The sequence below is a fragment of the Diorhabda carinulata genome, chromosome 2 (assembly GCF_026250575.1).
Source record: "Diorhabda carinulata isolate Delta chromosome 2, icDioCari1.1, whole genome shotgun sequence".
NCBI lineage: Eukaryota > Metazoa > Arthropoda > Insecta > Coleoptera > Chrysomelidae > Diorhabda > Diorhabda carinulata.
In genome coordinates this window covers 33,176,567-33,194,248 of record NC_079461.1, presented here as the reverse complement: position 1 = coordinate 33,194,248, position 17,682 = coordinate 33,176,567, and the positions used below count along the sequence as shown (strand labels likewise).

The following is a 17,682-nucleotide window of genomic DNA, read 5'->3' as shown; positions in this document are numbered from 1 at the left end:
AATTATATTATTGTTATTATATACTTTTTACTATAAATTAATTCCCCATACAAGAGAAGCAATAAACGCCACGCAAATATTATTGCCATGACCAAAGAAAAGATGTCTGTCTATGTTTCAATGACTACAAGAAGGCAATCGATAATGTAAGACACCACGAACTAATACAGCTTCTCAGAATATATCAGAAGAGTTGGCAACATTGATGTGAATATGTCAAATCTGACATTGCCGTCATTAAGTTTGACATTTTGAATACTCAGAACGTGTTGTGATACAAGTGCTATTTTAGTTGATTACAGATACTTGAAATATTCATCTTGGTCAAAAAATGGAATTGAATTTTCGTTAGATGATTTTCTGTGACTAAAGCAACAGCAGTGTGCCGATCATCTCGCTTCGGATTTTGGTTATGAAGCACTGTCTCCAACCATCGTTGGTTTTCAGAATTCAATCGTGGTCATACCTCGCTTCAGGATGAACTTTATGTGGGTCGTTCAAAATCGGTTATTGTGCCAGAAACTAATATTGCAAGATGGTCGTATGACATACCATGAGATTGAGGCGTACTTAGACATTGGTTTCACTCGTCGAATCATTCTCCACCTCGACAATGTCAGCTCTCACACATCAATTCAATTAAAAACATTTTTGTATAGTCAAAACATCGAATTGATTAGTCATCCGCCGTACAGTCCTTATTTGACACCTAATGATTTTTTCTTTTTTCCGCAGATGAAAAATAAATTGCGAGGTCGACGTTTTTCTACACCTGAAGATGCGGTCGATGAGTTCAAATCACGTTTTGGAGGTGCTTCAATCAGAATGGGAAAAAGTCTACGACAATTGGTTCAAGCACATTTTTTCGATATCATTAATAAATTTTTGAGAGTACAATTGTTTTAAAAACAGTGTTATCCATTGAGGAATTGGAGTACAATGATTGAAAGATAGACAATATGTTTGACACATTTTGTTCTTCCATAAAAAAAGTTTTAAAACTTCAACCATCCTTGTTTTTGTAGAAAAACTTGATTCTATATGAATATCTGATTGAAAAACTGTGAAAATTATTCTTTAAGTTTTTAATCACTCCATAAGAATCGTATGAAGCTGTTTTCAAGATCAAAATGAGTTATTAGAAGTTATGAATGAGAAAAAGTTTACTAAATATTGGTTCCTGAGTACCTTAAGAATAAATTTCATAAAGATTCATACACAGAAACATTGTTTTCATCAAATTAGCATCCAAAATATATATTTTTCTTATGAATAGTCTGATAAAAATGCGGGTTATTATAATTAACATCAACTCAAGGTTATTTAAATAAAAAAATATTGTTGAATCAGTGTGAATTTATGATTTTCTCATTAAATTTTTAATTTATATCAAAATCGATATTGTTTTGCATCAATTATCCATTTTAAAAAATCGTAGAATCATAAAGTAGACAAATTTTTTAATATTTAATAAATAATAATGTGTCTGTTCCTTAAAACTGTTATCTGCGCAAATTTACTAATTTTTTTTCGCTACAAAAAAAGTTGTGTCGAGTTTAATAGGGGGTCCACACGATACAGACTACAAATATATGTACAGACTATGAAATCGGATTAAAAAAATTCACTCAAACATTTCAATAGAATGTCTGTACAGACTTTTCATTCGAAAATACAATTTAAATTTCTTAGCTACGATAAATCCGCAGATTTACATGCGTAATCCGACTTTTGAATCCTACCGACATTTGTCTGTACTGTCTAGTTTGCACAGACAGAATTCTATAGATTTTTATGGAAGTCTATATTGTATGGATCCACCATAAGATACAGAGGCATCTCCATATATCTCAAAATTTTCAAATTTCACTTTTCACACACTAATACAAGATTATGGACAGGACCGTAACTACCCGCGGGTACATCAGAGTTTATTCAATTGGTGACAGGAAGATCTAAAAATATCATATTCCAATCGTCCCGTTATGCCAAAAATTCTAACCGAAGACAAGAGCCAGTACAAAAGTGTTTTTGAATTTTTAGTAGGTTGATTTATCGTAGAAGAAAAAGCCCAAAGTTAGAAGATGAGATGAGTTAATTCGTTTTTAACAAAACTTCTCAAGGCTCGCCCCGAAATTTTCGGTCAGGAAAAAAGTCTCGAATATTTGCCGAGAGATAAAATGCTAGAGACCTGTTCCTACCGTAAATCCGTTTTATAATCAGTAGCTGCCGCGCTTTATCAAATGTTGAGGTCTATCTTGTATGTAAATTCCGTTTCTATTTCCATAAGCAACAGCATCACCACTACCGTGCATGCGTGGCAGTTACTCTGATTCAAGCAGAAGAAAATTACGATTTTCAGATCGCAGACGCCGACGTCTTCTTTGTTACGCTTATTTATGATGGAATTAAAAATGCAGATCTATGATTCATTGTCGAAATGCAAGGAAAGTTGAACCAAATGACCAGGAAACTTAACAATCAAGACACTTGCACTACGTGGGCGTCACTATTCACCTAAAATATTTCCTTTCCTGGTGGTAAACACTTTAACAATGATGACGAGCTTAAAAAACATTCTATAAAGAAGGCATGCAAATGCTTGTTGCATCCTAAAAAATCTTTGTGGATCTTATAGAATGAACATTATGTTTGATTTTAATAACAACTAATAATATCAGTTTCATTAAAAGAAACATCTATTACAACTGTATTCCCACAGGTAATGGAATTACTCTGGATAGTGAATTGAGTAACTTCCTCGACATTTAACCCTCATGTAAAAATATGACAATTCACGGCTCGCTGAATATCAAGTAAATAATAAACTGAACAATTCGAAATAATAAATTTTCAGTATCTTCAAAAATATATAAAAATGTTCAAACTATTGAAAATAGAGGGTTGTTTTTATATTAAATGCGACACATTATATATAACAAATCGAAATAATGAAAATCGGAAGTTAAATAAAAACATTATACTACATACAAAAATTATTTTACAAAATTGCGACCAACACTAAAAAATAATTGCAAAAAATGAAGTTTTCGATTCGAAAACCGAATTCACAATGAATTTAAACGTATGTAGACCCAAAACTTCCACAATTAATTCTAATATAATTAAATAAAATACCGAATATCGTATATTTCCGGCTCGAAGGACCAAAAAACTTTCTACGGTATATCACATATAATAAACAAGATTCCATTCGATTTCTCATCAGGTTTCTATCACCCCAAATATATTATTGTATAAGGTGTTGAGGTAGAAGATGAGAAAAACTACAAAATTTTTTTTAAAAACGAAAATCGATTTAATGTCACACCGTACAACGATATATAATTAATATACACATGAAATAAATCCTTGGATCATTTTTTTTTTCGTAACTACAGTACGGATTGTAGAAAATGTCAACAGTCATATATAAAGTGTTTAAATCAATTGTACATAAATCAATTTCTTGTATAGGAACCGTAGTAACAAGTTAGGTAAGTAATACACGCTACGGTTTACCGCAGATAAAGCTTTCCGGCGAATCACAACGTGTATGACAACCATTAATTATTTTCTTTCATTTTTTTTGTTAATTTTACAAAAAGTACATTAGGTAGGTTACGCAAACGCTCTGTATGTGACTGTTGTTTATAAAACGACACTCGAATTTAAAATTATAACAACACAAAAACAATTTTACGGAAATATTTCAATAACAAACGATGCTGATTTATTTTCTTTTAATTATATGAAATATGAATTGCGTTTATACCAAAAAAACTGCCACAATGTCCATTTTGTAATAAATATAGAATAAATGCAATTTTTTATCATGATATTGATCTAAAGATCTAAAGTTTTTGGAATTGATTCCAGAAATCGCACTAATTCTTCAGACAACAATGCAAATTAGTGGAAAAAATTCTTTTTAAATTGTACCAACCTCATAGAAATAACCTAAAAACATAACCTCACTTGTTCAAGACAATTATATTCGTAAAATTGCTTATAAAAAGGGAGAGAATTTTATATAAATATGTGTCTATTAGAAAGCTTATTATTGACCAAAAATAAACTCTATTTTCAACTGCTACATAGTGACCAAAAAACCAACAGTCTGACGTTAGATTTCGATGTGCATACAGTATTTACAATTACCCATTCTACAGATCTACCCTGCAGCAACCTCTACCCGTTCATAAACCTACGAGGACCATTCAAAAAGTTCGTTACCTGGTCACGCGCTGATTTCATATATTTTGATATCTGTGGTCGCGGGATTCCAAAAAAACAACCTAACCAAACTGCCCATTTGTTAGATATTCGCATTCAAAATGTGCGCTGCAATTAAAAATCCTTCCAGTTTATCGGTAAATATGTACTGAACACACTATTTTTTCTTCCACTATACTAACACTCACAATTTGAGATTGATGTTTATGTTCAGTGTCTGTTAGCTCAAGAATTTCCAACTCAATTAAATATGTAAAGTGAAGAAACTTTCTCAGCGATCTGACCATTTCGACGGTCTTTAAAGTTAATGAAAATTGTTTTTTAGACATTAGCTGGGTTTCAGTTGAGTTTTCCACAAATTTCAAGGACTTTTCGTTTAAAATTTTGTACAAGATGGTTACCAAAATTGTTTACAGATTACCATGAAGGAGATAAAAGAAGAAATATAAGGTAAGAAGATACGTCGAAATAAAATTTTAGAGTCACGCAAGTTAGTCAAAAATTATTGACAATATTTAGACAAATATTAGGAGCGCAGTTTCAAACAACAGCCGACTTTTCATGCATTTTTGCACTCCGTGTGACCATCAGGTATCTTAGTTGTGTGAAGTTAGCTATAAGCAAGACTCAGGAAATTAGTTTTCGTCCAGAAAACTCACAAGTTCGACAGTGAGAGAGTTAAGAACAACTGGGAAAGTAGCAAAAGAGCAGATGAAATCTTTGAAACATATCGAGCTCCATCTACCACCAGTAAAACAAATATCTACTTTGTTGGGTTTGTGGAGCTTCTCCTTAACAAATCTTTAAAGGGTACAGGACAGACGCTTCTTCAAGATTAAGGAAACACGCGTACTACGAATAAAATGGGTACAAAAAACTTCCTCGCCTTTGCATATTGAGCTGAAGACATTTTTGGAGTATGCATCATGGAATTTATATTTATTTTGCTAAGAAAAAAGTCAATAACGTATAGATGCACAGGAAAAGGAACATGTAAAGCGTCAATTTGTGTGGTGAAATCAGAGTCACAACCATCTCGCACTTAAAAACGTTAAAACAAAAGTACGACTTTTAAATATTTTTTTTATATTGTCATTTCCTTTATCACATAAATTTCGACATGGATTGCAAATCGCAGATTGGCAGATCATATATGTAGTATATATAAGGAAATGTATCTGTCAAAACCACCATCAAATCAAAAAGTTTCAAAACAAATTAACTGATAGGTACTTGTCTTCTTGTTTAGTCTTATATATTTTTTAAATTATCTACGATCCTAATCTGTAACCTACGCACCGAAGTTGCCCTAGTTGCTTGCTCCCAAGTGTCTCATTAAACATTCTAAGAAAACAGCGGATATACGTCAAAATGGCGGCCGTGGGGTGAACAATCGATTTCCTAGTAACGCGGGTTAGCTTTTCTTGACTTTTTTTCGGTAGTGTGAGTTGTTTTGTCTTGTTTTTTGTTGTGAGGTTGCCATAGATACTTTTTAGGTCTGTTTCAGTGAAACTAATACAGCTAAAACGCTGTAAGTTTGCAGTTTTTTAGTCAGTCTGTAAGTAAGCTTTCAAGAAATTTACAAAATTTGGAACAATTCTTTTTATTATGTGTTTTTATTTCATTTGGACATTAATTCACACTTTGGCGTTCAAGTTCAAGCACAACAGTACACAGTCGAAAAAAAAATCAACAAAGCCACGTTTTCTGGAAGAGATTTTACACTTCTTTAAGTAGCAACCTTTAAGAAACCATTTTGCATTAAAGCTAAATAAATAATAAGCTGTCAATAAGTCTGAAACTTTAGGGCAAAAATATTTGTTTACCCCACGGCGGTCATTTTGAATGTGGTAATTCCTTAGATTGCTCAACTTGAAACATACCGTAGCAACGAAATTACCTCTTCCATTATATCGATGGTGGAAGATTCTTTTACCTTTTAATCTTTTAATCAACATGAATCTGGTTGCAATATTGGTCAATAATAAAATAAAATAGCGCCTAACAACTAAAGATATTAGTCAATGTGTTAAAGCAAATGGAAATTTGAAAGAAACCATGGATCACATTGAAAATTAATATTTATAATTATTCAAAGTATTATTAGAATTAGTTGGCAGTTTTGATGGTAATAAGCATCACATATTGTTCACCGGATGTCGCAATACCAATTATCGGTTGTCATCAAAAACTTCCATTTAAACAGGACAATCTGTACATTAAAAACTTATAATATTAATTTTATATTTATCGTCAACCATTTCGGTGTGTTTAGGTATAAATCACGATTTTTTTGTCTATTGTTGGACCGGTAGTTAAATTTTTTTCTTCATATTTACAACATAGCAGCTTTACCTATAATTATAATACATAGCTGCTAGGTTTTGGGCAACTTTATCACTCTGTTTATTTACAACAAATATACATTTACATAATAATGGATTTAGGAACAATTCGGAGAACGAATCACAAATAGATATCGACCACAATCCTACAAAATCAACTACAAAAGATAAACATTGTTGTTAGTTCGAAGTGGTTGACTGTTTGCAGTCCCTGTATTATATATATATATATATATATATATATATATATAAATACGTTAAAGTGACTAGTTTTTAGAAACTATTAGAATATTTCAAAATTGAAATTACACACGGAAAAAATTTCCTTTTTATATATTTGAGTTTTTTTTGATGATTTTTATTTCAACTTTATTGATATCGATGGATGAATTTCTACCATCCTCGATGTAATATCTTGAGATCATTTTCAAGTTTCACGAAGTTTCAATAATTGACACCATATAAATATAATCATGATTTTGTTTATACACCATAAGTTTTGATAGGAATATTTCTTGAAAATGAATTCGATTATAGACTTTTATAGTATTTTAAATAATTAATAACGGAATGGTGTTTGATATCACAGTGAAAATTGCACTCATTCTCAAATAAACAACATACTTATTTATTTGCCAAATTTTTAATATAACTTCCGTATTTTTGGTCGCTAAGAGTTTTGATCTATATTCCTACCTCCCAGGTTAAGCACCGTGCTATTCGAAATGCTACTATGAACCAAATAAAAAACATCTTTGAAGAAACTTTTAAAGTATCTTTTCACTTTTCGTTTTCATTCTCTAGCTTTATCCCCTGTTAATTTAGTCCACGTTCTCTCACCACTGCATCCTCCCATGGTCTTCTTGTTTCCCCACAGCAAGTTTTTGTTTCCCATATGATACTTTTTAATTTCGTTTCTACTTTGCACTCTATTGTAGAGTGCGAAATCATCGAAAATTGTTCAGGATTTTACTGATGAGTGCTTAAGTCAACTTTGTGGTTAAAACGGATTTGGTAGGTTGATCAACCATTGAAAAATCCTTGAAACTATTCGAAAAATCGAAGTAACTTGCTCTGTTACTGAACTAAACATTCTTAAAACAAATTTGAAACATGATACCAAAAGGTTAACTTTCAAAAATCAAGTGGACATACAAGAACGAACGAAAGGTCATGTATTTGTTGATTAGGTTTGAAAATGCGAATGCGCGTTTCGATAACCAAGTTACCGTCTTCAGAAACCGTATAGTTTACCTCCAGTCTCTGAAGACGATAACTTGGTTATCGAAACGTGAGTGACTAAACAGCGTATTTTGTATGAATATTGCCAACGGTTCCAGAAATTCCAGTTCCAGATAAAAATATTTTGATAAAGACTAAAAGAAGAGGAAACGTCAAATTTTCATTTGTCTTTAAAAAATTATAAAAGAAACTAATTTTAAATCAGAAGAGATCTAAAATAAAGAACAATTAGAAATTAGAAATTAAGGAAAAAAATGATTTTGGGTATAAGTTATTACGTACTATTTGAAATTGTGAGGAATAAAAAAAATTTTCTAATAAAATACGTATTTTCAAAATAGAATTGTCAAGATGATTCCCTGAATATTGTTGTTTTTTATACACATAAATAAATAAATAAATATGCGTGTGTATGTGACTAAAATCCTCTAAACGGCTGAACTGATTTTAATGAAATTTTTTGTGTCTAATCCAGAGGATTTGAGAATAGTTTAAATTCAAAATTCGGTCCAATGGATAATGTTTATTTAATTAATTTTTATCTCGACAGGTGGTGCTACGATTATCTTATATATATATATATATATATATATATATATATATATATATATATATATATATATATATATATATATGAATCAAAACAGTTCAGTTATTTAAAATAAAAAAATTTTGAATTCAAGATGTGTATATATTGGTTTTTAAACTGAAATGACAAATTCTGAGTTAGACTGTATATTATCTGAGTTGTTGGAGTTAAAAGAAAATGCATGAAGGGTTAAGATATGATATTTTTTACAGACCTTCAACGTTTTTCAAAATTTGTGTAAGAAAACAATAAAAAAAGATCAAATTAAAAATTATTATTTTATGAAAAAGTTTCGAAAGATCGTTCAGAAAAGAAAATATAAACGTATGTTTTAAACAGAATTTATAACGTGATACTGAATTTTTAGATGCGTGACTTGGGTGCTATTGAAAAGGCAAAAAATTACATAACAAAGCAAAGAAATGTGTAAAAGTATAAAGAATGCAATAAACTGAAAAACTGGAACTCATTGAGAAGTGGTATTCTTATCCAATGAGTCCTTTTGCAACTTGTAAACAGAATCAATTTCAAAAGTTTACAGTATGGAATATTTTAGAAAACTTCAGCTTTTTAAATATATAACCAAATTATCAGATATTAATTTTTTTTACTCGTATACGAGGTATGTCAAAATAAAAATTTTGCTACTGCAGAATCTGCCCTATCGGAGTTTGAGTGGCTCTAAACTCAGCCAAATTGAATTCTCTATATCTAGATTTAGAGCTGCTTCATTATCAAACATTTAAATACGCAACTAAATCCATTTAGATAGAAAATTAAATCATATTATTTCGTCATTATTAATATTGACGTATATTTTTTCACGAACACTGTATATGAAAAAATTGATATTTGATTATTGTGTTTTAGATTTCCAAAATATGCAGAATCTTTTTCATAAAATGACAACAAACATTCAAAATTATTAAAGATATAAAATACGTAAAAAATGAAACAAAATAAAGACAAAGGGGGTATCCTTTTTTGAAGTAAAAAAGAAAAATAATTCACTGCCCATATTTAGTTCGATTTGTTGAGTTTTATTAATTACTATTAATTAACAATAACTACGCAGGTATTTTCTACTATTAACCATAAAATTTCAATTGGCTAATGATAGTAATCAAATTATAAATTGAAATTAATTCGAGACTCTCAAAAAATCGACTGAGGAAAATTATATAAATCGATTTCATATAAATATGAACCACAAAGTAATTTCTCAAAAGAAAAAAGTAAACAAAACCATATATTCACTCTTATATAGATAAAAGAAAACATTTAAAAAGTGTTTACAGCTATTCAAAAAGCATTCGACACTGTTTTTTAAAAGCTAAGGTAAGATGAAGTTAAATACACTTCGTTAAAAAGTGTATATCGAGTTTGTAGCGATTAACAAAGCATTCGACGGTGTTTTCAGAAAGCTAAGGTGAGGTGGAGTTAAATACACTTCGTTAAAAAGTGTATATCAAGTTTAAAGCGATTAACAAATCATTCGACAGTGTTTTTGGACCATTAAGATAAGATGGAGTTACATACATTACAGTAAAAAGTATATCTCGAGTTTAAAGCGATTCATAAAGCATTCGACGGTGTTTTCAGGAAGCTAAGGTGAGATAGAGTCAAATACACTTCGTTAAAAAGTGTATATCAAGTTTAAAGCGATTAACAAAGCATTCGACAGTGTTTTTGGACCATTAAGATAAGATGGAGTTACATACATTTCAGTAAAAAGTATATCTCGAGTTTAAAGCGATTCATAAAGCATTCGACGGTGTTTTCAGGAAGCTAAGGTAAGGTGGAGTTAAATACACTTCGTTAAAAAGTGTATATCAAGTTTAAAGCGATTAACAAAGCATTCGACAGTGTTTTTGGACCATTAAGATAAGATGGAGTTACATACATTTCAGTAAAAAGTATATCTCGAGTTTAAAGCGATTCATAAAGCATTCGACGGTGTTTTCAGGAAGCTAAGGTGAGATAGAGTCAAATACACTTCGTTAATAAGTGTATATCAAGTTTAAAGCGATTAACAAAGCATTCGACAGTGTTTTTGGACCACTAAGATAAGATGGAGTTACATACATTTCAGTAAAAAGTATATCTCGAGTTTAAAGCGATTCATAAAGCATTCGACGGTGTTTTCAGGAAGCTAAGGTGAGATAGAGTCAAATACACTTCGTTAAAAAGTGTATATCAAGTTTAAAGCGATTAACAAAGCATTCGACAGTGTTTTTGGACCATTAAGATAAGATGGAGTTACATACATTTCAGTAAAAAGTATATCTCGAGTTTAAAGCGATTCATAAAGCATTCGACGGTGTTTTCAGGAAGCTAAGGTGAGATGGAGTTAAATACACTTCGCTAAAAAGTATATATCGAGTTTGAGGCGATTAACAAAGCATTCGACAGTGTTTTTGGGCAACTAAGATAAGATGGAGTTACATACATTCCAGTAAAAAGTATATCTCGAGTTTAAAGCGATTCATAAAGCATTCGACGGTGTTTTCAGGAAGCTAAGTTGAGGTGGAGTTAAATACACTTCGTTAAAAAGTGTATATCAAGTTTAAAGCGATTAACAAAGCATTCGACAGTGTTTTTGGACCACTAAGATAAGATGGAGTTACATACATTCCGGTAAAAAGTATATCTCGAGTTTAAAGCGATTCATAAAGCATTCGACGGTGTTTTCAGGAAGCTAAGGTGAGATGGAGTTAAATACACTTCGCTAAAAAGTATATATCGAGTTTGAGGCGATTAACAAAGCATTCGACAGTGTTTTTGGGCAAGTAAGGTGAGATGGAGTTAAATACACTTCGTTAAGAAGTGAATCTCAGGTTTATAGCGTTTCAAAAAGCATTCGGCAACGTTTTTAGAAAACTAAGTTGAAAATAATTTCAATACATTTAATTAAAATGCGTATCTCGGGTTTATCGCTGATCAAAAAGACATTGTTTTCAGAAAACTAAATGAAGATAGATTTGAATGTAATACTTTATTAGAAAACAGTATTTATACAGGGAGGAAGGACTATCAGGTACAATATTATAATAATGATAACGGATTCTGTATTAGAAGAAGTAAAAACAAAAATTTGGCACACACAAGTAGAATATAAAAATGGATAGAAGCTTTTATTATGTTTTTGTATGGCTAAAATCATAATTTAATAACTCGAAAACATAAATATAAATATGGAAAAGACAAAAATAATGATGGTGTAACCAGAAAAGAACTTAAAATAGGAAATATATAAAACGAATTAAAAAATCAACGAAGTAGCTTTTTCGGAGAAAGAAATTTTTCGATGACAAAGTTAAATACTAACCAAAGAAATTATGTATACAGGTGGAATAAGAAACGAAATGAAAAAGGAAACTACAACCCAGATTAAGAACAGGGCAGATGGTTTGGACCATTCTGTATTAGATGTAGAAGTAGATGTGAAAATTCAAAGAAAAAATTGCTCAACAAGGCTCAAAATAAAAAATAGTGATTATATTCCCCTGAAAATTATTAAAGAAATATACTAGATAACCATTTTTTCTTATTATAATCAAAAAGAGACTGTTTTCTATATGAAATCATTAAATAAGAATTATTTAATAACGAATATTTAAAGTTGTAAATATTTGTTTAAATGAAATAGTTCATTTGATGCTAATAATATATCTTATACCCATAACATTTGCATTATAATTAATCAATGGGAATCATAGATCTGTAATTGTTTATTTGAAGAGACCGTTTAAAATGTTTATGTTAATTTCAATAAATTATCATTATTCAATCGGAAATGTATCTAAATGTTTCAAATAAGATTGTGAATGGACAGGTTAGATGATATATCGAAATTTTATCGCTTTTATTTTCATTTGAGATCGTTTTATAGTTTAAGTAAAATTTATGGTGTAATTTTTTTTACGGTGAGAGCGTCGTGGGAAATCTGAAATTTTCCGAAATGAATTTTAATGAGTTTAAATAGATATTTTTCTCAATGTGGTAGATCGCAAACTGATATTTTTCAAGTTTTGAACAAATTTCATGTCACCAACTTTGATAATTAGTCATATGCAGCAGAATATTTTCGATTTTTACATACAAAATATGAACTTTTGTGACTTTGTTCCAATAAAACATTTATTTTGATTAATTTTATATTGAAAACGAATTAGGAGTAGTCGTATATATTATCAATATAAATCAAACAATTTAACGTGTCAAGCGGTAATTTTTTTGCGTTTATTCTACTTTCAAATTCTAAATTCTATCAATGGACAATCTTAAAAATGTAAAACTGTTTAATTTAAGATTATTTTCCACGAAAATTCTGATTTTGTAACTGATATGTTATTATAAAGTTAATTCTGACAAATCCTATGCGAATTATAGACTCACCCTGAGTATTAATAAATTTTTAGTAGCCGATAAAAACTGATTTATCACGGAGAGATGCAATTTACCCATTTTTTGATCACTTATTATCTACGTTTTGATATAAAGGACTTTTGAAAATGTGAAATTATTTCAATGAAACAATTTTGGAGAAACAAATCTGATTCTTATCATTTTCTACCTGATATCGAACAACCTATTTGTATTTGAATGTATATAAAGTAAATTTATTACATAGAGATCCAATTTTCCTATTTATTATTTAATTTCTGTTATTGGGGATTTTTGTTAATATTGAATTATTTAATTAATATCATTTGGAAATAACAATTCTAATTTTTATCATTTTCTAATTGATTTATAACAAACTTTTTTTCATATTTAGATGGCTATAAAGTTAATTTCGGAAAATTCTTTACGTCATAGCCTCACCATGAGGATTAATAAATTTTTAGTTGCCAATAGAACTGATTTACCACGAAGAGCTGCAATTTCACAATTTTTTAGTAATTATTTTACTTATTATCCAAATTATTCTATTGGAGATTTTTGAAAATGTGGAATTATTCAATTGAATTCATTTAGAAACAAAAATTCTAATTTTCATCATTTTCTGAATGATTGTTAGCAAATTTTATTTATATTTAACTTTATATTAAAGTTAATTTCGAAAAATTCTTTACGTTCATAGCCTCACCATGAGGATTAATAAATTTTTCTTTGCCAATATAATTGATTTATCACTTATTATCTAAGTTTTGATATTAAGGACTTTTGAAAATGTAAAATTATATGAATGAAACAATTTTGGAAAAACAAATCTGGTTCTTATCATTTTTTAACTGATATTCATATTTGAATGTATATAAAGTAAATTTTGACTATTTATTCGCGTTCTTTAAACTCAACATGAGCGTTAATAAATTTTTAAATGTCAATAGAACTGATTTACCACGAAGAGCTGCAATTTCACAATTTTTTAGTAATTATTTTACTTATTATCCAAATTATTCTATTGGAGATTTTTGAAATTGTTGAATTATTCAATTTGATTGATTTAAATTATATTTAAATTAGTATAAAGTTAATTTTGACAAATTATTTCCGTATTATGGCATCAACATGAGCATCAATAAATTTTTAGTTATCAATAGAAATGATTCACCTCCTAAAGCAACAACTTTTACGAATTTTTGCAATTATTCCACTTGTAATTCAAATTCTTGTACGGGAGAGTTTTTGGAATGTGAAATAATTTAGAGACAACTCTAATTATCATAATTTTTCCAATTTCACCTCAGTTTTTTCACTTGTTATGTAAATACAGTCAACTTTTATTCATATTTAAATGGATTTTAAAAAAATATTCGTTATATAAGTACGTATGTTAATATAAAGTCAATGCTCATCAGGAGCATTGATAAATTTTTAGTAACTTAATTTTGACATATGCTGTACGTCTTATAAACTGGTTATCAACCAGATGAATGTTCAGTTCTCAATAGAAGAAGTTTATCTCGAAAAAACAGGATTTTTTTAAATTTTTTTACACTCATTCTACTGGTGATTTCAACTCTATTAAAATTCTAAATATTTTTTGAGTATTTTCGCATTTATTTTACTTTTTCTACAAATAATATGAATAAAGATTTTCAACATCGTAAAATCATTTAAAATTTTTATTGAAATTCGATCATATTCAAGACCAAATATTATTTATTAACAACTTCAACTTAATTGTGATATACACTGTATGTTTTACACATTCATTTCAATTTTTTTCGGAGGTGATTTCGATTTTTTTTATTTCTAAATAATTTGAAGCAACTTCCATTCATAATTAAGATGGTGGATTTTTCAAAAAATATTCAATATAAATAACTTTTTATTTTTGATATTTTGTATGTATTTATAAACTTGATACTTTTCAATAAAATAAATTTACTATGTAAAGTGAATGGTATTCAATGGGATCAACATAATTGTGACATATCCTGTACGTATTATAGACTTGTTTCGAACTGTAATAATTTTTTACTTTCTAATATAATCAATTCGTATCGTTAGATAGTAATTTTTCAATTTTTTTATACATATATTCATCTACCACATTTTCATTTTTTCCAACATTTTATCATTGGGATAAATTTCATTGTGACATATCCTGTATACGCGACGAGTTCCACTCATATTAACGAGTAATAATTAATTAAATTATATTTTCAACAATAAACGAAAAACTTTTTATCAATTCGAAATATTCTAATTTACAAAATCGGCTTTTCGAAAATATTTTCAATAGAAATAATAAAAGTATCTGTATAATATGTAGGTACTAACATAAATAATAATAATAATAATAATAATAATAAGGTGAATACCTAACGTTTCATCGGTTTTGATGAAAAGATTGTGGTCGATAGTTAGTGGATAGATCAATTGTTCCGAAAACCCTGGATAATCGCGATTCCTCTAGTCTAAAAGTAGGTACTCACTCTCACTGTACAGTGTACTATATAAATAACAGTCAGACGTCCACGTTGTACATTTTCCACTAGGACCTCCTCAACGACTTGAATGCGGGATTTGTCGAACAAATCCAACCATGGCTTGAGGTAGCGTTAATAAAGCCGACGGATACCGGCGAAAAGTAGTACTATCACTAGCCGTTGTCACTGTGAAGCAAAGAGGCCCAGTGGGCTGGATGCTAGTGAGCCGTCAATTGATGGCCCATACTTTGGGGAGATAACATTGGTGGACTATGAGAATGAGAGTGTTGACCCATCGGCGAGCCGTGCATATCTTGGTGGTGACCGTAACTGGGATGCATATGACCCGGCGGCATTCCGTCCATCATATCGTTACCTAACGTATTCGGTGGAGTCATTCTCTTTTCTTTCTGCCTCCTATTACAGAACCAAACTCGAACGACTTCTTTTTCTAATTGTAGACTATCTGCCAGTGCTGTGATTTCTTGAGCTGAGGGTTTTGGTTGTTTATGGAAGTGTTGTTCTAGAGCACCTTTTACCGAAACTTCTATACTAGTGCGTTTTTTTCTTTTCCTTCCTTGCGCCGCTATTTTGTCTATGGAGGTAGGTGAGCCCGTCGTCGAGTCCGCTTCCTCCAGCCATTTTTGAAGAAGCGGTTTGAGTTTGCACATGTTTTTGAAACTAAGCTGCAACGCTTCGAACCTACATATTGTTGTTTGCGAAAAAACATTACCGTAAAGTGTTCCTAACGCTAGACCGACATCGGCTTGCGTGAATCCCAATTTTATACGTCTTTGTTTAAATTGTTTGGCGAACGCTTCTAAATCGTCACTCGTAGGCGTTTCGTCCTCTCCTCCGCTAACGTCTCTTTCTGAATGTTGCGGATGGTGCGGACTTTGCATATCTCTATGTAAAGTGTGATGTAGTTGAGGTGCGGCTTGATGATGGGCCAACATGCCGTTCATGGCGGCGTGATATTGCTGAAGAGGAGATCCGGCACCACCCGGATTATAATGTGCCGATGAAACGGGTCCGTGCCAAGCGTGTGGAGATCCCATGCTTTGTTGCTGTTGTCTTTGATGATGCATCATATCGGCGGGTTGAGTTAAGGGTTTTACATCTTGGTGATGGTGATGGTGCGCATGATGCATACCTGCCATTGACGCCGTCCACGGATCCGCTCCCGGCTGTAAACTAACCCAAGGATTAGCCGATAACGATACAGCTGTATGTCCGCTAGGTGAGGGCGAACTAGCCATATGATGATGGTGATTGTGGTGATGTTGCGGCAGGTATTTCATCTCGTTAGCGTCGGCGGCAGACCTCGGAGAGGCACTAGAATGATAACCTCCAACAATATTCATTCCAACGACGTTTCCTTCTAGATCAGTTGTAACTGCACTGCTGGCCGGGAGGTATGTAGTGGCCGCCATGCCCTGTAAGGGCCGTCCGTCCACACTGTCCTCGTGTTCGTACACTTTGCACTAATTTGCTTCACTTTATTTACATTAATTCACCAACACGTAAATAATAAGCACTTTATTTAACGTTAATATTAACAATTGTTATTATCGCGCGATGACGCGATTCAGAACAAACTGCTTACTAACACCCAGATGTAATTCGTTATGCATATCAGACAACATTCACGCGACCTTCTTTGTATTACTGACTGTGTGTGTAGATTGGGAAACTGGTAGTCTCACCGTCCGATCTCCCCCACCAGTCGTCGTTCCCCTCTCACTTGTAGAAGATTGCGCGCGCCATTGGCACTCCTAACTTCTAATTCAGAAGTGACATCATAACTGTAGTCTAAACCATTGGCCGTAGTGGTGACTATACCGCCTATGTTAGGTCCCTTCCACTGAGGGGAAGTGTTTACACTTCACGGGGCTTAGTCTCCGGGCAACGGGCTGTGCGGAGTTCAAATACGTATATCTAACCTACCACTGATACGGACAGAAAACATGACCGATATCTCTTTCTCGTTAATTTAAGGGAAACTCTAACACAAGTTTTGTTTCTCTACAATACTATATTAAGATACTATTATTTAATTATTTACATATTGAAATAAAAATATTTTTGGAAAATTGAAAAATCACTACTTTAAATTTTAATCGATATTTTGTTTAGTAGCGTCGAAAATATATACCATTTTTTTTATTTATTATTTATATTTATTCCAATATCAATTACAGACTATAAAAACTTAACTTGCTACAACTGAATTTTAAATCATAAAACGTAAATAGACGAGTAAAATGTACCTGTCTGTAAGGGAGTTTGGTTTAAACATGATACCAGACGTGAACTGAGTCTTTTTTTATACCCCATTCGTCTATTAGAATTTCTGTAGTCTTTTATCTAACGCAAATAATCTTGT

General features: G+C 31.0%; 1 protein-coding gene across 1 annotated transcript; it reads right to left on the bottom strand.

Annotated features, from left to right (window-relative positions):
• Window positions 1-404: 404 nt before the first annotated feature.
• LOC130903729 (POU domain protein CF1A) lies at window positions 405-16,985 on the bottom strand. The gene has a single exon (XM_057815972.1). It carries the CDS (start codon window positions 16,727-16,729, stop codon window positions 15,515-15,517), a length of 1,215 nt encoding a protein of 404 aa, XP_057671955.1. The 5' UTR covers window positions 16,730-16,985; the 3' UTR covers window positions 405-15,514.
• Between the last annotated feature and the right edge of the window lie 697 nt (window positions 16,986-17,682).